The sequence below is a fragment of the Amblyomma maculatum genome, chromosome 9, assembly GCF_055883805.1.
Source record: "Amblyomma maculatum isolate TAMU_Amacu chromosome 9, ASM5588380v1, whole genome shotgun sequence".
NCBI lineage: Eukaryota > Metazoa > Arthropoda > Arachnida > Ixodida > Ixodidae > Amblyomma > Amblyomma maculatum.
In genome coordinates, this window is record NC_139352.1 from 43605019 (window position 1) to 43628837 (window position 23819).

Below are 23819 nucleotides of genomic sequence, written 5' to 3' on the forward strand. Positions count from 1 at the left end.
AAGAGCCCTGGGTTCTCCACGCGCCGAGAGAGCGCCCGCCTTCAAACCCTCCCTCTTTGCTGCAACCCTGCCGTTATCTATTTTCTAAATAGGCCGGGCTGGGACAAGCGCGCTCAGCTGAGCGTCGGTGTCACGCGAGTAGCGCGAAGTTATCCTGCGCTATGAAACGCAAGCTTGTCTTTTCTTAGTCTCTGACCAAAAACGTGCATATTCACTGAGGCGTGCAGTCGAAGCTTGGCACGTAGCAGGCGTTCACACTTTAACAATATTGTCAAAATGCCCGTAAATAGATAGATTCACAGCGCTAACAAATAGACACACAAGGCGCTATTTGTTAGCGCTGCGAATCTTTCCTTTTATGCATAATGCACCAACTAGCCCAGAAATTAGCTTTACTTGTGAAAATGCCGTCTGGCCAGAAATACACCATTCCTTATTCACAATGCCGAAATACATTTCTAGTGATCTTTACATTTACATCGCTTGTTTCTTACTTTAAAATAGCATATTTCAACACAGATCCTTATTGAGAGCAGCATTGGTTTTAAGAACATGAAGACAAACGCTTTATTTTTCCACCACAAAAATATTACGGAACAATACGGTAAGACGTTTATTGCCCGAGCTTATTGCCGCACACTCTTTCAGTAATTAAAAAACAACCGCTTGGCCATTACTTTATTTTTGGTCCAGGAAAACAACAAAAAGACGTACGTTGTCTTATATTACTCTTACGAAATTATTCTTTGTACAAATAAGTTCCCTGACTTTGGAAAACAGGAAAATAACACTAACCTTAACAGTACTGAGGATTTAATAGAACACTGAGCTCAACTCAAGCTCCTGTATTCTCGGCGGCCTCGTTTCGTGAACTTCTTTCCTCCTTTCCATCAGGTAACATCCTGAGATGTATTTCGAAGTACTTGTATTACTGCTGAGGCTCAACTAATTTACAGACGAAGCAATGAGGCATCATCAATGTAGCTGCCCAACGATTCCCATCAGGCAAAATAGTTGAAAACCAGAACTTGGCTGTTCTGCTTGCTTCCAGCTAGTAATGGGTAAAAGCCCCGTTCACACGAATGTCTTTTTGCATGCGATCTGTAAGTGACTCATGGAGGCTTTCGACATACCCAGCCCTCTGACAAAGGCTGTCCAAAGTTCGTCGGCAACGGCTGTCCTCAGGGTCATTTTCGCTAGTTCTGACTTCATTACCCCCCATACATTCTCAATTACACTGAAATCCGCTCCTTTCGGAGCCCATTCCAAAAATCGCACAGCCCTTTCTTCAATAGGAGATTGAACGGCTCTGGCGCAGTGAATGGGGCTGTACTCGTGCTGCAGAACGAAGCACCCGTTTTCAAAAGGTCTGTGTAGAGCGTATGGTATCAGGATCTCCTCAATGAGGCCACGGTATGAAACCGAGTTGTAATGATGTGATAGTCGCACTAACGGCTTGAGGCCTTGGAGGCTAACCACGCCCCAAACGTTTACGCTTCAGCGGCCACTGCTGAGGGCACTTGACGCGAACACGTTATCATACCTGACAAAAATAGGACACTGAAAAGTTATACCGGTCAGGTTTAGGAAAGATATTTAGCGGCAAGTAAATGATTTAAAAAATGGCAGCCAACCTTCTTCTACCGAGCAAAACACATTCTCTAACAAAAGCACCCTAATATTTCGTGAAAACAAGGCAGCCCCGCGCTATAAACCCTATAGCTCCTTCCAAGAGTTCTCCTTATATATCAATATGAGAAAATTGGGCGAGCACGAGGTGACACATGACAATCTGCAAACACCCAAGAGCACTAGACATCGAACACTTGGCAGATAAGGAAGTTGGTAAGTGCATACAGTAGGCGATGAAATCACGTCTTTCTGACCACCAAATAATGCTTGATGTGACGTGCAAGAGAAAAGACAAGAAAAGTTACATATATGTATTCATTGCTACAGTCATAAATACCTTGAGTTGAACGGTCGCCACACTCGTGGATGCTGATCCCAACGTGAGCTGAATGTGCTTGCTTTCTTCCTTTCTTCCGTGAAGATTACTTCGCCCCATCCGCTCATGCTCCAATCTGCATGAGCTCAGGCAAAGTCCAGGCGTTGCCGTCGTTGTCGCTCCGTTAGGCAAGCCTTTTGAGCAGCCACGCATGACTGGAATCCAGCCTCTTGTAGCCATCGCCGAGTTTTTCTCACACTGGCACTAATATCCAGTGTCTCGAATTTCTTGGGCACTCATAAACGGGTCCACGACTGCTGCTGCTATGATTATGCGGTCTTCTTCGTAAGACGTGCAACGATGTCTTCCTGTCCGGGGAGCGTCTCCTAATCTTTCATGCTCATCCCGATATGCTTGTATTATTCGGTTCATCGCTGTCATTGAGCGTCCTGTCATTAGACATTTCTCTCGCTTAGAAATTCCTTGTATCGACAAGCACATTTTCTACCTCCAAACTTCCAGGGGCGCTCGCGCCGCCATCTTCCTTTGCGCGTCGCAGTGACATTTCTGTGTCTTCTATGCCCACAGAACGGGTCTAAATTTGGGCAGTGATTTAGGATCCGATTATCAGCTCCAGCGGCGAATCTGTGCAGTTGCGTTCGATTGATAGCGATACAGAGCAGATGGCTGGTCAGCTGTCTTGAAATGACTGTGTGTAATCGAAGCAGCTGCAAGCGATGGCCGTACGGCCATGAGAGAGCGAGATAACGCGCGGCGCTAGACGGCCGTCTTGCGCCCGTTCCCAGCGCGAGCCTCTCCACAAAGCTAACAAGGAAGCGCATGCTTCAGCAAAATATCAGTTAAGCGGTGATGCTGCTAGGCTTGCGGAAAACATGTGTCCATGCTGCCGGCACCCTTTCTGCGCGTCTCAGTTCAGATAGTTCCCAATAGCACTGCTAGGCAGCGCGCATAAGCAGTTCTGCATATTTTTGCCGGCGGTCCTGTGCTCTGTATTACTCTGGCCGCGCCTACGCATTAAATCATGTAGGCATTTCTGTTTTTCCATACGACATCAGAAAACAAGTTATGACTTTGCAGGGCGAGTAACTTTACCTGTTTCGTTTTAAAAAAGGCAAAGTTACTGTTCCTTTGGCAAGATTAAAACCTTCACTCATTAGTTTTTCCATTACTTCGTTCACCGCAGAGCTTTCAAGCTGCGGAGAACATGACCTCCGAGCTGGAGTTCCTGACCCATGACCCGAGCAGCATTCGACCGGACCAGCTGCAGAGCTTGGCCGAAATGATTGAGCCTATAGTGGATTACGCCATCAAGGACATCAAGGTGGGCGTGTCGTCGCTCGTAGACGAGCTGTGTTCTAACAACCTCGAACCGAGTGCTGAACTCCCTGGAAAAAATGCTCAAAGCAAGAATACTGGGATGAGTGCTAGAGCATTGGTAACTTCTTTGTTCATTCGTGTTGTGCTTTCCCACTGAAGTTTTAGTCGCAAAGCAATGTAGGTAGTCCAAATCTTCATATAGCCCAAATGATCACAAGGCACCATTAATGTCCAAAATATACTTCTTAACGTAGCCTGTTAACTGCCGTGGTGGTAGAGCAGCTGCGGAATTTTTCCACAAAACTCGCGCATGATAAGCCAACGTGGCAGCACGTTTCACTGGGTGCAAAATATAATACCGTCAAGGTACCGACTGTGCACCGCACAGTAATGCACACCGAGTCTCGTTAGTTTTTCACAAATTGTCCACTAGGCTGCATTCCAATTCCGGCAATAGTTTATACTGTAGCACGATGTCCTGAGTATATTGATATGAGGAGATTCTTACTTGAAACGATGTAACGCAAAACAAAGACAGGAAAAGCATTCACAGGACAAGATTCTTGTTAGAATTATCATGTTAAACAGCACCAAATGATGACGGCCGCGCACGGGGCAACCTCCCTATGTACCGGCCAAATCTCCGCTCTTCTCTCCCAAACTCTCAAAGGACTCTTCATATAATATGTAATCGATTTTAAAGTACATTCGGGAAACCATCAATGCAACCATGCTCGATATAGGTAAAGCTATGAGGGCCAAGCTCACAAAAATGGCTCTCATGAGTGCATCTGATTCATTTTGATAATAGAGGGCACACAAGCAATATCTCGCTCAGTTTTGGTTTGACACAGAGTTTGCACGCAGATTTTTAGGAGTTACGGGGCAGCTTCTGATTTCACTGTCTCTTTAGGGGATCAATATATAGATGTGCTTTGGATTGCAGAAACTTTCGACTTTTATCGTATTTGTTTGAAGCTTTGGCTTATTTCGAATAAAAATCCTTATATACTGCATCACACAAGATTTTGCAACTCTGTCGAACTCACACCTGCAACGTCCAACGAAGGCTGCTGTAGCACATCAAATAGTTCTCAAGTGACTTCCGCAACGTTGAACTATTTCCAAACGAATATAGCAGGAAGTGATAAAAATAGTGTTCTGCCGTTTTCTTTGAAATACACAACAAAAGCTCTTTTTTATTAACGGTAAAATCAGCAAAGAAACTCCGCGCCACAGATCCACTGCGCAGACCAGCTGCAAGTGGTGCACCGCCATTCCCAAACAAGTCATCCACCCCATTGGCCGATATCTGCTAACCGTCCGCTGCGCAGCAGCTCTTTTTCCTTCCCAATGACTAAGCCGTCAATCACAGGACATCGGGTGCGGAGCGACACACGTATGCAAAGTGCGCTGATCTAACTGGCTCAGGTCACCATTGGCTCCCGAAGGCGCTTGCATTTCTGAGATGATATACAGATGAGGTTCTTGGGCTCCTTTTTAGCGGGCGTTTTCGTACCCCTGTTGGGGAAGACAGCAGATCTTTAATACAATAAACCATGTTGATTACCTTTCAGATTGCGCAAGAAATGATTCACGTCATCAGCAACTTCCTGGCGCTCAATTACAGCGTCATCGAGCAAGGAGACCCAAATAGAATTGCCGTCCAAAAGTAAGCCTTTCCCGCTATTGGTAATCCCTCTCGAGCACATTACGTATATACATATAAAGTGTCTAGGTGTGCATAAATGAAACCTGGTAATAGTATATAATGAAACATTGAGGTTTCTACTTAATTTATTTTTTCCGCTCGCTGAGTTTATACTATACTTATCACTGGCCTGTTACACCGACGGCTCAGGAAGAAAATAGAAAATGATATCGGAATAAAAGTTAGAATAGGTTGGAATATAAAGTTACAAAATGAGCTAAAATAACTCTCATGTGTCGGGCGTACACAGCATGAATGAAGGCCATCAAGAGAAGCGTTAGTGCAGCAGGTAATTGAGCCCGGTGAAATTGGATGATAATTCGGCCTTTAGTGCTACGGGGAGCCTTCTCCTATGAGACTCATTTTGCGCACTTTCGCGGAATAGCCTTCAATCTCATAAAAGAGTCATCACGTGGTGCCCTTTGGCTACAACGCAGGCTTGTTTCTGTCGTTGAGAGGTTCACTTCCGAAGTGGTGCTTGGACCGGGGGCTCTCATCATTGAGAACGAAAACCTGGTGGTCAAGGCGGTGGCCTGGTCCCCCAAGTTGCTGTCGCAGGGCCAGGACTTCCTCAGCTTCTCGCTTCGATCAAGCGGAGACCACTACTTACACGAGGAATTTTCCGGTGACGGCGACGAACAGGAGGACGGAGATGTGAGTGCGATCGGTGAGCATTTTGCATGCAAGCGCATTTCGCTGAAGCCAATCTGGTAAAGCACCACACCAAAAAAAAATCAAAAAATAAATAAAACAGTGCCCAACATAGCATATGCGTTCACAACTGCCCATTCCAAGCCGGCTAAGGTTCATTAGCTCGTCTAAGTGCATGCTTTGAAACGTCAATTTGGCTTAAAATGAAAACAGCTGATACCGTCTTGTCTTCCTGATATGGAAGAAAAATAATCATGAATGAAAACAAAAATAATTTCGTTCACTTTGTCTCTGCGGTGAAAATTTATGCGGAAAGTTGTTTTCTATGTCGGATGAAGCCATTTTTTGCAAACAAGAAGGGCCGGTTTGGACGAACGTTGTAAGAGTTGCGCGTTGCAATAGAACGAATGGAAACCAATATACAGCGCTTAAAGAACGACAGCGTTGTTTGTCTATTTTAGTTCCTCGCACTCAGCGCTGTTTACTCTTTTAAACTACGGGCGTCTCCTGATCACTTTCGGCGACAAGTTACTCGGTTACTGCATTATGTGGGCGCGCAAACTAACAGCTATATTTAAACATCTTTTTTTTTTTCATCTGCTTTCTATCTTTTCTTTATTATGTTAAACAAAACTCGGCCCTAATACTGAAACGCATAACGGGGCTTAACTCTCTCATCTCTAGCATCTCTTTCTCTGCTTCCGCTATCTTCTTCTCCGGAGCAGGTGAGAAGGCGAATGGCAAGTCTCTCTAGCCGAGCTTGCTAGCTTTCTTGGCATAAAACCGTTATTCCTCCGTTTCTTTAACATGCAGTCGTTTTCCGCCAAGGCGTGAAATCAATGATGAATTTTTGGATCATGTTGCAGAAGAGGTCTCATATGTCTCATACTTTTTTCTGGACAAATTAGGGTTCAGCACAAATTTCGGGATAAAGTTCATATCTAGAAACGAAGGAAAGAAGGCTCTCCTCCTTCCAACATTTCTTTACAAATGGCCCTCTCTGAGACTTGGATAACACAAAATGTCATACAAGTATCTACACTTCCCGCGTGACATAAAAAAGTGTGGAAGCTCTTTTGCATTTTCTTCTCTCTCCGTGACCGATGTCCCTTCCTTCATGCCCCTTTCGCAGAACATCATCATCACCATTCCATTCGAAGCGCTATCCATGGCGATCAATCACTCGCTCCCGGCAGCTGGCGACCCCTACCACCCTGTCCACGAGGTGGAGAAAGGGCCATGCATAGCATTCGCTTCGTACCGCAACGACAAGTTTTTCAGGCCCGCTCGGCACAGCCTCACTTCACTGGTCAGTGCAGGTGAGCAGTAGGTCGCTTGCAAAGTTCATAAAAGTCACTTGAGAAACTTCGTTCCAAAATGCACCCATAGTTCTGGTTCGATTCGGAAGCTGGGGTAAGTATATGTCATCGGTAAGCTACACCATCTGGCAGCACCGATGCAGGAGGCGTAGTGGCACATCCAAGCAAAGCAAAAGTGACAGTTCATGGATGATAGCGGCAGGACCAACCTTACTGGCTGTTATGGCTGAATTTTGTTATGGACCATTGACTTATGGCATTTCTAGCTGGCTTGATACTATTACGTTTTTGCTCAAAAGTGTGTTGTGAATATGCATTCACGTCGCCAATTTGCAGACAGCTAGGCCATAGAACGCATGATAATTTTTTATTCGCATCTTTGGACGCTTATTTCGCCTTGCAGGCAGTCATGCAAGCTGTGCGCCACGTTAAACACCTTTCTGCTGAGTTGTCCGCAGTAACGCTTAGTTACCAGCGCGGCTTTTAGTCGCTAAGGGCTCCTGAGGTTTATGTCACAAAAAAAGAAGCTCGCTTATAATCTTGTCTATTCTCCGTGTCAGACATCGGGGAGTCGTAATTATAGAAACAAGTAGAAACGAAAACTACGGCAACAGCTTTGGGAACAATAATTTTATTACTCGGCACTGTTGCGGAATAAAGCTGCACTGCGGAGGATGAACTGTAGGTTGAGTCTGATTAATTTGAACTACAGTGAAGTTACATGCATTATGGTAGATAACGGTGTGTTGAGGTTAGTTTCTGATGGATTACGGTGATTTATAATGGATGACACCACATTAGTTAGGGTATGGTTCATTATGTTTGAATAATTTTGATTGATGCTTTTTAGGGGAATGTCATGAATTAGGAGTGGATTAATCTTACTTTATATTAGGTTAGAAGTTTTTATGGGGAATTAATGCCGATTGCGGTAAATCGACGGCGAATTATGAGATCGCAGAAGGTTAAGGACGACTTTCGTTGAATTACAGTAGTTTATGGTGGAGTGGAGTGGATTCATTTAGATTGCAGTGTAGTGCAGTACATTTAGTGCAGATAAGTGCGAATATTTGTAGATCGCTGTGGATTAAAAGTGGGTTAAATTCACTGTCATTCACAATAGAGTGTATTAAGGTGCTCTGAATTATTTTGCGTTGGAATAAGGGCAAAATTCTGGAGATTCGGGTAGATAAAAACGTAATTACTTTAAATTAAGGTACATTTTCGTGAAACCTAGAGGCCTGAGGTTCATTACAGTCGATCGTGCACAACTGAGAATGTAGTGTGTTAGATCACATTTGAAGGATTAAGAGTGATGATACTGGATTACTGTGAATTACAGTGGATTAATGAATGGATTTAGAAGCAGCTAATGCTTTCGCCCTCGTACACGCGAACAGTCTGCAGTGTCTGCCGCATCGGTTATCCAGCAGTACTGCTGCTGCCAGCTAGAGACAGAACAGGGTCAGGCGCGTGGCATATAAGGGGCTGTACAGTGTTCGATATCTGGAACTTTACTAAACCCATGTGCACTCTGTAGGTGCGGAATCAGAATTTTCAGCCCTAGCTACTGGTGATTTGGACATTATAGCCTTATTTGCGTCGAATGACATAAGCTCATTCGGTGTTTGCTTCTTCTTGTCATCATAGGCCAAGTCGTCTTATCGGCCAAGATTGGGGAAAGCATCATCGAGAATCTCACCGATCCCTTGGTCTACTCATATCCGACGCACAGCACTCAAAGATACACCTGTGCTTTTTGGAACAACCAACGTGAGTACATCTAGGCTGACACCTGCTATCAGTTTTAATCATTATTTGTGATTCCCACAAACAGTAAATAAGATATTTTGTGGAATTGTATTGCGGCATTGAAATCTAAGTCTGCTTTTTTGGCGTAGTACAGAGCATAGGCCCGCGACGTCCATTCGTTGCGTGAAGACCAGCAAATCTCAGACAACAGTTGCATTTTAGAAAGTTTGATAATTTTGTGCTGTTCACTGCAGCTGTGTCTGATTACGTATTAGACAAAGTCTTGATGAAATTGGCATGCAGTGTTTAGCGTCCTCAGTTTACATAAGCTATAAGAGAAGCGTTATTTGTTTAGCGTCCTCAGTTTACATAAGCTATAAGAGAAGCGTTATTTGTTTAGCGTCCTCAGTTTACATAAGCTATAAGAGAAGCGTTATTTGTTTAGCGTCCTCAGTTTACATAAGCTATAAGAGAAGCGTTATTTGTTTAGCGTCCTCAGTTTACATAAGCTATAAGAGAAGCGTTATTTGTTTAGCGTCCTCAGTTTACATAAGCTATAAGAGAAGCGTTATTTGTTTAGCGTCCTCAGTTTACATAAGCTATAAGAGAAGCGTTATTTGTTTAGCGTCCTCAGTTTACATAAGCTATAAGAGAAGCGTTATTTGTTTAGCGTCCTCAGTTTACATAAGCTATAAGAGAAGCGTTATTTGTTTAGCGTCCTCAGTTTACATAAGCTATAAGAGAAGCGTTATTTGTTTAGCGTCCTCAGTTTACATAAGCTATAAGAGAAGCGTTATTTGACACGGGAATTTTTACACCGTATTCATGTGGAATTCACGTGCCCTGACATTGCGCAAAAGCTGCCGTTTCTGTTTTCGCCTTTGTTAGAACGCGGGCGCATATATGAAGACTTGAGCCCACTAAATAGTGCAAGATGGCGAACGAAATAATCGCTGAGCTTCAGTGCTTTGTGGGTTTGAAGTACATTATTATTTATGCAATTTTCACATAGTGTCACACACACACAACAATTATAAGCAACTGAAAATGTTAACATGGCTCATTGTTCAGTACTAACGTCTAAAAAGAACAACAGTTTCAGGAAAGTAAAGCTCAGCCTTTATCGTTCATTCGGAAATGTTTCCTTTTTACAGGAAAGGAATGGTCGACTGCTGGAATCACAACCAACCAATCGGGGAACGTGACCGTGTGCAGCTCGACGCACATGACTGCATTTTCGCTGTTTCTGGTATGACCTTACGCTCCTAAACACTAATACGCCCTGTCTGCTTATTTTGTCACTACTCTTCGTTAGCCCTATAAGTGCTAGCGATAAGGTATGATAACGGAGTGGATAACAGAGCAGAAGAAAGGTTTCGCACAAGCGCTGCAAAGCGTCAGCAACGGTACTTCTGAGAAAACGAGATATTAAAATCTCGGAATGCTTAGTGACAAATGTCATTGTTCGGAATGTTTTGTGCCAGCAAAAAGCAAGCATGAAAGCAGGATTTGTTACAGCGGACCACAGCCTTAAAGCGGGCTAAGCGAAGCTAGGAATCTTTTCAGAGCGTGTTCACGCCGATTTACTGTATGTGCATTGAAACACTGTAAACAGAATGCTGTGTTGTTTTCAACTTAGTTTATTCATCTCGTAGTTGTTTGGTTTTTTACTTAAAAGCGCTAAAAAACGAATAGTCGGTAAGAATAAGCATGCAGTTACGTACGTACTGGTAAGTGCCTTTCCTCACGGAAGTTTTCCTGGTAAATTTCACTTTAAGATGACAGAAAGTATCGCTTGGGGATAAGGTACGCAACAAAGGAGTAAACGGAAATTCCTGAACCTAGGGAAGAGCTCCTGAGTCATGAAGAGGACTCCAGCAACAGGGTCTGCAGGGTCTTGCAGAAAAGCTCATGTTTACTTTCTAGAGATCAGCAGCTTACTGCGCCTAATCAAGGCCATTGTAAATTTAACATGGAAACTATATTGCCATTAGAGCTTCCAATATCCGCAGTCATGTGTCATGCACCCTGCACACACAAAATGGCCACCTGAACTAAGCAAGGCTTCAAAAAGGAAAGAAGCCGCCGTTTAGTTGAGGGTAACAATTCATGCTTCAGTTCACGTAATTTCGCAAGGTTAATGCTTCCATTCCTTGCCTAATTTGCCGTATTGCCTTCACAGCGTCTTTGAAGGCGGTCTGCTGGTACTCGCTTTGCTTCATATTGTTCTTTTCTAGTTACGGCTTACTTGTTTATACGTTGTATTGCCATCCACATCATCAGCACTACCAACGTAATCATTTTTCTTGTTCCAGGTTTCATGATAGACTATTCGGGAAAGGAATAAAGAAATTCGCCACCTCTGATGTTCTATAATCAATTTTTAAACATTGGTTTACACTGATAATCGGTTGCAGGGCAAGGGGACAAGAAAGGAAAGAAAATAGGTGCCTTTTGGCTGGAACTCATGAGCCAAAAGGGCGGTGTGCAGCTTTATCCATAACACAGTACGGGTCATCTGAGAAATCTCGTAATATAGCAGTTTCTCAGTTTGTTTCGAGATAACGACTAAACCGGCCCCGCATTAACGTGAGGAGAACTTGAGGTTCTTAATCATTGACGTGAAGAGATGTCGCAAGGCGAGCGAAAAAAATTCAGAGAGGGGTGTAATCTGCTCCACTAAATCTCGGTGAGCCCAGACTGTGTCGTTTTTCGGACAACCTATGTAGTTGGCGCATTTTATTGCGGAAGCACTACTACTCTAGGTTTCGGGCCTTCAGCGTAGCGCGGCCAGTAGCCATGTCTTACCCACGTGACGCTGTGACGTCACACCCCATGTTACACTAGAGTGAGAGCTGGGCTACCAACTCAAGCGGTAGGCAGGAGCTGCCAACTTGGGTCTCTCGTTTCACATGGGACGGTTATGTCAGAGTCAGCCTGCTAGGACCCTGGTATTCATGTTACCCCTATAGGCCACTAAGGGACGTTCATACGGCTTGGTTAAAGCGGGGCTTTATATGTGGGCTGAGGAACAAGAAAAAAAGAACGCTCGGTCACCCGCTGTTAATGCTTTCGTTCAATATTTGGTTCAGCAGCGTTGAACCCTTGTAATTTTTTGTCCTTGTGCCAATATAAAAGAAAACAAAGTTTCATTCGTTAGCTCCGTCGGCGTACCTAACTGTGTATATAACAGATTCTTTCGTGCACCGAGGCTTTTGAATCCTGAATTACCGCTTTTAAAAACTAAATAGCGGTGCCAATCATGTCACCCTAATCACAGCCTTTTGGTGGGAACAGATGTACTACCGTGATCACCTACCGACTGAATAATATCATTAACACGCCAAATAAAATGAACTATGAACGGGAACATTTACATGAACTATATGTTTAGTGCAACGCTGTTATGCAATGAGGTAGAAAGACCAGCATTGCTCATGCAGGCAAATGCACTTAGTGAGATGTTAAAAGAACTGCAAATGAGGCCTGAAGCATTTCTCGTGATACTATTCTTATATAGTTGAAATCGAGGCTTAAACAACTTACTCCCCTTAAAGGATATTCTTGTCGCCTACCAGCACAGCTTTCACGACTAGAGGCTCACATGAAATTCGAGCAGGTTTTGATGTTCTCATGGCGTCGCACGTCACGTAAAAATTTTTGCACTGGCTTTGAGCATGATGACATGAAGTGTAATGCTTCGCGGCAATATATTCACCATGCATCAAAACCTAGGCTCAAATGGCTGTTTCACATTTAAAACCTCCTATTTCCATTTGCTACTCTTCTGCCACCGAAGGGCACCCAATACAGCCAAGGGTCCACGTTTTGTATACAGAGGACATGGCAGCGAAGGGTAGCCAAACTGCTCGTAAATTTGAAGTCTTTGTGTCTGCACTCTGGGTAATTGATTTCGAAACCGCATTATGTTAAGCTTTATTATTACGTTTTCATTCTTTCTCTTTCATTAGAACCCAGCTCCCGGAAGGTCGACGGCACAATACAACTTCCGGATCCTCTCGCTTATACCATACCTAGGATGTCTTGTGTCGGTCGTCGGTCTGTTCTTCACCATACTCACCTACGCTCTATTTAGGTGAGCCTGCCCTGCGACTATGACAAGTAGCTGCACTTTTACCACAGTGGCGCGAGCAGATATCTTACTGTCCGTCGTCTTACCTGCCCGTAAAGGATTGCTTTGTTATCATTGTCGTTGTGACGGACGGCAACTCTGTTGACCGCTTTGTAGTTACCGTGATATTCGAGAGGACATCATGGCACAAGGTTGAATGAAGTGCACTCTGGCTAGTCGCTATAAACAAAATTAACAAAAGTTAAAAAAATAGTTGCATCTCCGAAAAGTGCAAACCTTCCCATTCATCATCCTACGAAACTACACTAAAGGCAACAGGGACGTCTACGTTCGGGGTCGTCAGTCTGCGAATGACACCAAATGGAAGGACAAGCGAAGGGGAAATCCTTATTTGGCACCCAACGCGTCTACTGCAGCATTAAAATGACAAGCGTATAGCCGTAAACTCATAAGTAATGAATAACTATGCAAGCATTATTCATAAAATAAAAACAAATAATTAATATAATTGAGAGATGGTACGTTTATTGCTTTGATAGTGGTTGCACTCTTCAAGAACTGTACAGCAGACATTTTACTTGGTAGCGCTCCATAGAGCACAAGTAAGAAAAATACGGCATCAACAATTCTTTAGCGCTGTCGCATCACCAGCGGTTGAGTGCTATTTTTCTGACTTTAACTGGCTTCATATGCGCGCCTTAAAACTTTCGACGCGAAAAATATTTTACGCATAAGTTTCTTGTGTTTCGAAACTGGGTTCTGCCAAACAAAAATTTACAATATGCACGGGTTTCATAACTCTTCATTAATCATGCACATTATTCCCAATTCAATTTCGATTCAATTCGCATTTGTTCTCAACATTTCAAAATGCTGACACACTCCGCGACAAAAAGTTGCTAGAACAGCATGGCGGAAAGCATGTACACCTTAACAATTCACGCGGTTGAAAAGTATTCGATATCAGGCGGCATTCATTATACTTGAGGCTGTGATGAGAGCAAGGTATTTAACGTGATTTTTTAAACACACTCTGGAAGCTTTTTTAAACATCTCTAGCTCATGCAACACGTATGACACAACGCCGCACCTCGTGAGGTAAGAACTGGTGCCCTGAGAACGTCATTGCACGTGGTTTGATGCGTGAAATGTCCAGCTTTAACTTCAAGTTGTAGCTATTTAAGATAAAAAGCAATCCGTTAAGCTCATAAGCTCATTATGAACAGGCACTAGTGTGATCACCGGTTTCTGAGTCATTAAAACAGAAAGAAACGCACTTGCACACGTGGCTCCAGGTGTTTCGGATGAATTCGCGACACTATGTCGCGAATTCATGTCGCGAATTCGTGTCGCGAATTCATAGTGTCGCGAATTCGCGACACTATGTCGCGACACTATGTCGCGAATTCGCGACACTATGTCGCGAATTCAGGGTCAGGTTACACGACACCTTGGTGTCGTGTACCCTGAGGTTTCTGGAGCTACTTTACATTTAGCGACCATCCTTACGTTAAATAGCAAATTGCCATGCAAGCACCGGTTGTAGGCCAACTATATTTCTAATGCCTGAAAGGCTTCTTTTTTTTTTTTTTCACGCATATGCATATACACCGAAAATGTGGTATGTCTCTATGTTTGACAGTGTTTTCATTCAAGCACCCCACCGTGGTGGCTCCGCGGTTAGTGCTCTCGACTATTGAACCGAAAGATATGGGATCAAATCCCGGTCGCAGCGGCCGCTTTTCGGTGGAGTCAAAGGGAAGGCGTTCTTGAACTGTGCGATGTCAGTGCACGCTAAAGAGCCCCAGGTGGTCGAAATTTCCAGAGTCCTCCACGGCGGCATCTGTGACAGCCTGAGTTGCTTTGTGAAGTTAATATATCCAAACGAAACCAAGCCTTTTTCTTCATGCCTAATTCTCTTTTTAGCTAGCCAAGATTTCTTAAGCATGACACGCTTTTCTTAAGAATATACATGTCATTGGAATTAAGCCCTCAGCGTAATTTGAGGGTGGTGTTGGAAAATAAGGCAACATGTACAATTCCCAAACAAAACTGATGGCCTGTAAATCTGTACAGATGGTTCCCGTCATATGGTAGCTGCATGATTAGGAGGCTGCGTCCTTGGTCTCCCTTCGCTAACTCGCCTCTTCCCTATTGCTTTCCTAAACCCCTGTAGTCATTACAAGCCGAAAAAGCTCATAAGTGGTGAAGAAAGGCTGGTGGAATAAACAGAACAACTTCTGCATCCATTACAAGATGGTATTTCATCACGAACGTGCACACGAACTTTAAGACATTTTTCTTTCATATCAAGCAACACGTAATAAGAATCCTCCATCTACGCCATCGACCCTCTCGTCGTGCAGTTCCTTGAACAAGGAGCGATCGGGCAAGATCTTACTCAACCTATGTTCGGCCATGCTGCTGCTGAACGTGGCCTTCCTGCTGGGCTCTCAGCATGAACATTTGCCAAAGCTGGACCTGTGCCTAGGCTCTGCTGTGGCCACCCACTACTTCCTGTTGGCCTGCCTCGCCTGGATGGGAGTCGAGGCCGTGAACATGTACCAATTGCTCTTGAATATGGTCGCATCGGCTGAGACCTGCTTCATGCTCAAACGCCTTCTCATTGCCTGGGGTAAGGGCGCCGCTGGCGTTTGGCATTACTTTTTGCTTAGCGGCATTTTAGATTACTTCGGAGGATGATTTCTTATATTATATAATCAGCGCAGTTTATACACGCCTTCGCAGTAGCTAGCATTTGATACGTTCACAATTGTATTACAGAAAAATGTGTAGAACAAAGATCAACCAGACGGGTTTGGCGTATGCCACCAACATTCCATGGCATCAGTCTTATGAATCTACGCACACGTTACCATGTTGCCCACCCACTCTACCAAAGCCAAGCACGTGACCATGCGGCCATTGCGATCGTTGCAGTAGCCAATGCTTTAACAAAGTATGCGCGTTGAAGTCTTTACTTTGGAGTCTAATCATCGGCGAAAATCGGGTAGCATCACGAGGGCAGTTTTTGCTGAGTTTATCGCGTCACACAGCGCAGTACAGACACTCAGAACTTTTAGTAGGTTAGATCGCAGGTGATGTTATTGATGTAAATTCAGCCTTAGCACTACCTAAGTAAGTAGTTTTCAGTTCAACAAGAGCAACCTAATGATCTTTGTGGTGCAAACGACAGCAGTTATTTCATCGCTTTGGTAGCGATTGTGGAGCAGTGGAATCGGCGAACACATATAGAACATATATAAGCTGAACCGAAAAAGTTAGTCATCGCTAGAGCACTCTTCTGGTTAGCATAAGGGTACCACTTTGTAACAACATATTGCAAATCTGAACGAGAGCACTGTAGTCATCCATCAAACTGTAGTTTTATGTCCCGCTTACGGCGGTCTTATAGCGACGTCTAGCCAGCCACAGTGAATAAGCGGTTACAGTGTTCGACTGCTGAGTGCATGCACGTGGGCGCTACCCAGACTGCGATGGCATCATTTCGAGGGAAGCTAATTAAACGCAAGCTGTTCGTTTGCTACGTGGTTAGTGGAAGGCAAAAATCACCAGCATGGTCAAAAATAATCTGAAGCATACCATTAGGGTGTTTCTCATATTCTATGTCAACTTCGGTCGTTGAGGCCATCACTATATTCGATTCCACATCAACTGATGCCATACCATACCGTATCATACTCTTTCACACTATACAGTAAAATAGGGAACTCAATCGAAGTATTCGTTAGGTGCGCACATTTGCAGCTGGACATTTCTAGATTATTTTAAACTCATGAAGCGAAACACACCTACCTTCAGAAAATGGGAAAGCCTGAAAAAGTATTCTTAATATTTACTCGTGGAATAGATGTTTTATGATGACAGTATGGTGAGCGTTTCTTTTCTCATTAGACGGCTGAGAAATCCCGAATAAAAATTGAGCTTGTACATTTTGGGACGGGCTTCTTTTACAAATTTTCACAACTCGTTCCTCTGCTTCTTTTTTAATCTCAGGTATTCCAGCTGCTGTTGTTGGAACTTGCCTACTTATAGACCTGGAGCCTTACAAGAATCAAAATCAGCAGTAAGTATATTTCAACAAAAGTTTATCTTTGTCAAGTTGGAAGCAGAAATTTAAAATAAGTTGCTTGGATTTGTGATTACCTTTTTTAGCTCAACTGGTATAGCTGCAATTTCTTTTCGTTGGTGTGATCCTTCATTTTTCATTCTTTTTAGTTTGCTCATAAAAAAATGTAAAAGTTAATGACTGCGTCTCCATTTTTATTTTCAGCTGCGTGATGTCTTCCCCTAACTCGGTGGTCTACTATATCGCTTTCTTGGGCATCTCCTGCTTCATCCTTTTCATAAACCTGCTCGTCTTCATTATGACAACGCGAGTCCTTCTCAGGACCCCCATGGAAGGAGCACCTCCGTCTGCCAACCAAACGTCCCAGTCCATGTGTGACAGAGTCAACCGACCAGCGATTACCGCGGCTGAAGTTCGCAGCGCATTTATCGTGATGACTCTTCTTGGTGTGACATGGATATTCGGCATGTTTGCTATCGGCGGAGCAAGTATCGTGTACCAATACGTCTTCTGCGTGTGCAACTCGATGCAGGGCTTTCTCATTTTCGTAGTGCGGACCTTGCAGTATCCTGAAGCCCGCGCCGCCTGGGTACAGCTTATTACCACAGGAACCTTCAAGAAACCCTGCGCAAACCGACACCAGACGGAGTCCTGGTGCACGAACTGCAATCCCAAGCAGAACAGTCACTCGTCCATGGTGCGTGTCACGTCCACCAGCAGAGACAGCACGAGCACCGTAGTCTTCAACAGCAACAACTGGAACAAGAACAAGGAAGGAGGCGTTGGCATCGGGGGTCCGGGTAGTGTCAAAGGCTGTCCCACGCGACTGTCCCACTTCCCAGGAGTCCACAGTTTTCTGAAGAACTGCAATTTTCGGAAAGAGGACAAGAAAAATAATGCTGGCGAACAGTACGGGAAAAAAAATTCTTCAAAGGTAAAGTGGTTGTGAATACATTACGCCATCTAAAATTCAGTGACCACCAATATTTGAAGTGATACGTGTATCTTTTAACATATAACGTATCTTCAGCTTTTTAGGTATCGCTAAATATTCATATAAGGATAGCAAGTTCAATTAGCTGAACTAATAATGCTAAATATTGAACACATTCAGTACGTAAACGTACGACAAGCAATTGCAGTGAATTGTATTTATTATATTCTTCTGCCATCAGCATAAATGAATTCCTCCATTTCCTAGGTCCTGTCATTTCCATAATGTCCAGCAGATGGCTTCTTAAATAATGGCCGTTGCCCACGGAGCGGCAAAATTGGCCAACGCGGTTGAATACTCTAGAGGGTAATTGGAGGTGTGCTCACCCCAGAACGATGATTTCGGTTTAAGATTGAAGACACAAAGTTTAACTCATCTGAATGGTTTTAACCCGTATACTGTGAACGCTGAGAATATTTCTGGGAACGGCTAGCCACAAATACAAATCTCGACTTTTGCACAATTTTTAGTAACAATATTCAATAAATTTCAGGTACACATTGCCCAACGTTTCCACAATTTGAAGATTTCGATGTAGGCAACACAGACCAGCTGATTATTGTTTGTCGGTGTGTTTCACAGGGTCCCCAACAGGAAACGGAGCGAGCGAGCGAGCGAGAAAAAAACCAGTTACTTCTCAGCGCGCTCTAATAGCGGAAGTGGGTTGGCCTACACTGCTATTTTAATCTTCACCTTCTAGGGGAGAGGGGTAGTCTTTTTGAGTTCTTCATACAGTATAATTAGTCCTTCCAACACATCGTGCCGTAAGTGTACGGCTTCCCGACGTTTGCGACCGCTTTCAGATTAAGTCCTCGTGAGCCTGTCATGGCTGGCACTTCACTTGTCATTATTTTTCAAGCAATGAGATAAGTCCAGGAAAACTGCAGGGTTAGTACCGCGGACACTCCCTCTCTGCATGACCTTCCGCTGATAGAGGGCGCTGTAAGGAAGTATAGCTGCCGCTCGTATGTCCCGCTTAATTTTTGGTGCATCTGTAGGTTCAAATATTAGCCACTCTTCCGAAAGAATTCAATTTTGTTAGAAAATATTTATGTTTTGAAATGTGAAACAGGCAGTCCTGAACTTTTTTCAGCCTTGAACTGGCGCAACTCCAAATGGGTGTCTTGTCTGAAAAAATTTGAAGACGTCCTGTTTACCTTTTGTTCTAATATAGCTTCTTTATTTCTTCTACACAGATAATCGCCGACGATCAGGGTGAAAAGCAGAATCACAAGGAGTTCTACTCCTCTGAAGACCAAGTAACTGCTCTCGTTCCCGACTTCTACGCCGGCCAGGAAAATCAGATATTGAAGACCCACAGCACTGGCCCGTCACCCCTCAAATGCATCGGCCACGAGTCACGCAGTTCGGCCATCCTCAGCTTGGCTAACGACCAAAGGGCTCACATTCGTTTCGCCTACGCCGGTGAGGAGACAGCTCTCATAACAATAAATGGCATCGTCCACTCTCCAGCAGACCAGCCGAATATCGAATCAAAATTTAGCACATTCCAGAGACCCTCACCAGTGCCCAGCACGCCCGAGGTCCCAAAGCTACCGCACTCGTGGAACACATCGACGAAGACAGCGATGAAATCGCAGGAGATGACCGTTTCAGACCATGGGCTGAACCTGAACAGCACATTGAAAACAGCCACAAAAGAGACGTCCTTCCTGACGGCGAATTAAGTCAGCACAATGGTCGTGCATTGACGAATACGACGTCACAAGTCATGTTGTCTGTGATCATTTTTTTTTCTCGGACGACAACTGGCTCAAAGAAAGAGTGCCTCAGCAATCACCAGCACCCTGAGGAAACACGATGATATGGCTGCGATCATGTCCCAGAAAGAAGCAGTGCCTACAACACAGCGTGCTGAAAGAAACAGTCATCAACTCTTGTCCATTCGCTCTCATGCAACAGAACGCTGGTCAAGAGCAAGCATAGGCTAATATCCGTGTGCTTCTGGAATTGCGTGTTCGCCCGTCGTTGCTGCATACATGACGAACTTCGTTTTTTCTGAAGGCTGTTATCTCAATATGATGTGAAAAGAGAGACACTCGAAAATGAATTGCTTGTTGCTGCGGTTTCACGCGCAGTCGCCTGCGTTTCTTCTTGACCCTGCCAATGACGACTAAGCAATGGTGCTCCTGGTTTTGACTCCGAACAGTGTCACTGTCCAAATCCTACGATTTGTTGTGAGCGGTTGGATGGCAAACATTATTTTTCTCGTCATTGTATATACACGTACATTTACCTGTATGTAAAATAATTCTGGATTTCATCTAATTTATCGATAAGCTTTCATAAGGTAAATCTACTGCTGCAGACACTGGCCTGCGTGTCATGATCTCTTCCCGTGTGCTGTGATGTATTTTTGTACATACGGCAGTGTTGGTGTGGATGCGTGTTTAACGCTGATAAAATGAAAATGGGGTTGTCTTCGTGTATTTTATTTTTCTATAATCCAGAGATCAACTGACTTGTGCACAAGTGCACAAGCTCTGAGCTCTTGTCATTGTTAGTGTTAACCTGGGAGTCACTGGGGTTATTTTGTATGGAAAATTTTAAAACGATTCAGCAAATGAACTGGCTCATGCTCCCCCTTCATGATAGATTAGTAATGCCTGCGCAAGAGAACCATTTAAAGGGATTAAATAAAGAAGTGGGTATCACAATGTGATGCGTTACATAGGAAGACATGAATGCCTATGGCACCGTTACTCTACGCACCAGGCAATGATTTCGATAGTTTATAAAGCACAGCTCATCTAGTACTGGTGTCATTCAAGCGTAGTCACAAAGATGCAACCATCCTGCTTCTCCGAATGGCGCTAAGCATTGGCTTGCTTTTCGGTAGCCCTTTGCTTTAGAAGAACAGACTAAAAAATGTGTGCGAAATTAGAGGTATTTTTAGAGAAACTTTCTGTCCCCGTACATAGAATATGTTCTACTTCATTGACCGGATTACATTCACGAAAAGAACAGTAATTTTCTGTTTTCCAGCCGAAACCTTGATTGGAAGGCAAATAATTCGACATATATCTGTCGTCTGTTCCATTTTCTACCAAAAAAACAGCGCGAACAAACGGGGACGACAGGAAGAAACAACAGGAACAAGCGCTGTAGTGGCAACAGGAACACAGCGCTTGTTCCTGATGCTTTTTCCTGTCGTCCCCGTTTGTTCGCACTGCTTTTTTTTGGATGATGTATCAGCAACTCGCCCGCTTAACTATCCCATTTTCTACCACAAACTAATGTTTACTTGAATAGTAGGCAAACGCAGAATAGAAAGCGAAGTGGTATGACAACCCCGAATGCGCTGTCCGACGATCGGCTGCTTAACAATTTCGATTCGAAAGAAGAGAACTAGTGGCGCCTCATTGAGGTCCATGGAGGAGGAGAAGTAAACGACTTTCCTTAACGCGTTACTAAGCTTCAAGATAGTGTTCGTCCAGGGTCGCCAAGGCAAATTGATATTTCAGCTGGTTAGAGGCTAACCAAGCCCGCCACGTTAGGGGAGGAGGGTGGGGAAAGCGAGGTAAATGAATTGCGACAGGGCATGAAAACATGCAATGGTCTAAGTTTGCATAGTGTTCAGAACAAATTGGACATGAGGTCCGTTGTTGGTTGGCTCCCTGCCACAGTGCGTTTTTTCTCTTGCCTCTTTTCTGTTTCTAGACAACAGCTGTTGCGCGGCCAATTTTCTGGGTGCCATAGAGTATTGCCAGCGCTGAGAGATATTCGTGAGGAGGAGTTAGCAAGGCTGTGGCCTTGAGAATAGTGTTCATTGAAGCAATTGGCGCTTACCGCAATTTTGTTTCTGTTACAGGAAAAAAAAAACATATGAAATGAAAGATGAGTAAAAAAGATATAATTGCAACATTGTTTTAACTGCGACAGAAAATTAAAACAAAACGCCGATAACAAAAACGTTTTGTCAATTTACAAAATGTTTCTCAGTTCTAAACAAAAAAAAATGGAAACTCAGAGAACAATTAAAAACAGAAAACATAGCAGGACAGAAAATTTCTGTCACTACAACTGCCAGAAAATATCTGTATTTTTGAACAAACATTTTTTTGACACATTCTCTGGATCGAACAGCATAGAATTATTATAGATTTTAGCTTGGAAGTTATCGTTAGCACGGCTGATATATAAGAAGTGTGTGCAGATTCGGTATCTCTCTAACTGGCTACAAAAAGGTTTTATGGATTACTGCGCTTCGATTCCGTATAAGGTAAATGGTCTTACCATAGCGATTCCATAGTTGTAAGTCACGAATCAGCAATGACAAATGCTGTAAACGTTCATGAAATTAGTCTTTTTTTTTTCTGTCGACTGACACAACGCTTTATTTAAATACGCATGCTTTAAACGTTTTCCTTACTGATGATGATGACGATTTTGCAGCAGGACATAATAGAGGGACTTTTATCCCTCTATTATGTCGCGTTGCATCGCGTTGAGCAAGAGCTCCATAAGGCGTTTTCTATGGAACGTGATAGATTTAAATTTTTCACAATTCAGCTTGATTAGACTATCTTTGTACGTAATATGTGCATATCATATTGTCTGCCTGTTACTCGGTAGTCATATGCCTTAATTATTTTTGGTGCTAAATTCCTCACATGCATTTAACAATACCTGGCCGCTCAGTTACACCTTGCATAGTTCGTCACGAACCAGACGGCAGCTAACAAACTGGGGTTTATCAAATTAACTCTATTATTGCGTTAGAGGTGTTACTGACGCTGTGTTCTGACAACCAAATCACAAAAATTCGTAAAGGAAACATCGGCGCTGAACTAGAAAACTCAGTATTTGCTAACTTTCCAGAGTGGTTGGGATTGTGGATTGACTACACAAACGCGTCGAAACTTTCAATCTTGTGGACTGGTTTATTCACGTACGCGGACGGAAATCAAGGTAAAAATATACTTCAACGCCGATGGCAGTTTCAAAGGGCTCTTCGATGCGGTTTTCAGCCATAATCGGAAAACAGTACGTTCGTCAGGTGCTATCTGCATCGTCCCTTCGGTATTTCTAACTGAACGGAGAAGAAATTCAATATAATTACATCCAAATGCACAAACATTTCCACAATCTCAGACGTAGACGTCTGCAAGGCAACTGCGAGAAGTGCGCATGCGCCCAGAAACAGGGCAGAGATGTTTCTCATCTGCATTGCAGACGACTGTAACATGTTATCGGAATCGTGGGAGACCTGCCATCGATTATTTATTTATTTATTTATTTATTTATTTATTTATTTATTTATTTATTTATTTATTTATTTATTTAATTATTTATTTATTTATTTATCTATTTATTCAGGTTACCCCTAAAGGCCCTCCAAAGGAGGGTATTACATAGGGGGGGGGGGGGGGGGAGGGGGGATACAACTGTAAAAAAACACGATGCAATTAGCAACAATTACAATAAGAACCGTTATATTACATCAAAAGAGGAAAGAAAAACGACACCAAATATTTTACACATTTCCGTCACAGCGAGGTAGCTCTTGCATTTTTTTTATGTTAGTTTCTGTAGCGATGTGCGATGGCAAGTTATTCCATTCAATGATAGTGCGAGGTATGATTGAATTGGCATAAGACGATAAATGACACTTTGCGCGTTTAACTTTGAAGGCATGATCAAGTCGTGGAAAAATGACATCAGGTGACTGAAACAAATCACTGCGCAGTAGTGGATGGTGTTAAAGCTTATGGAAAAGTGTTAACCGAGCGTGTTTACGACGACATGATAAGTCTTCCAGTTCAGCACGTTGTTTTAATGCTGTGACGCTAGTGAAAGGTGAGTAGTCTGAAAAAATAAAACGCACAGCACGGTTCTGCAAGGATTCGATGTTGGTGATAACATAGGCTTGGTCAGGGTCCCAAATAGCCGCAGCATATTC

The 23819-nt window shown here is 43.5% G+C and overlaps 1 protein-coding gene across 1 annotated transcript in view; it reads left to right on the forward strand.

Moving 5' to 3' along the window:
* The window catches only part of LOC146178954 (uncharacterized), a 48137-nt gene extending 27619 nt beyond the window's left edge, over positions 1-20518 (forward strand). The window contains 11 exon segments of the mRNA XM_084580081.1: positions 3153-3290; positions 4864-4958; positions 5435-5651; positions 6781-6967; positions 8618-8740; positions 9874-9968; positions 12691-12815; positions 15179-15447; positions 16830-16899; positions 17107-17836; positions 19093-20518. Coding sequence (XP_084436207.1) covers positions 3153-3290; positions 4864-4958; positions 5435-5651; positions 6781-6967; positions 8618-8740; positions 9874-9968; positions 12691-12815; positions 15179-15447; positions 16830-16899; positions 17107-17836; positions 19093-19608 — 2565 coding nt within the window. The 3' untranslated portion in view covers positions 19609-20518.
* Positions 20519-23819: the final 3301 nt, after the last annotated feature.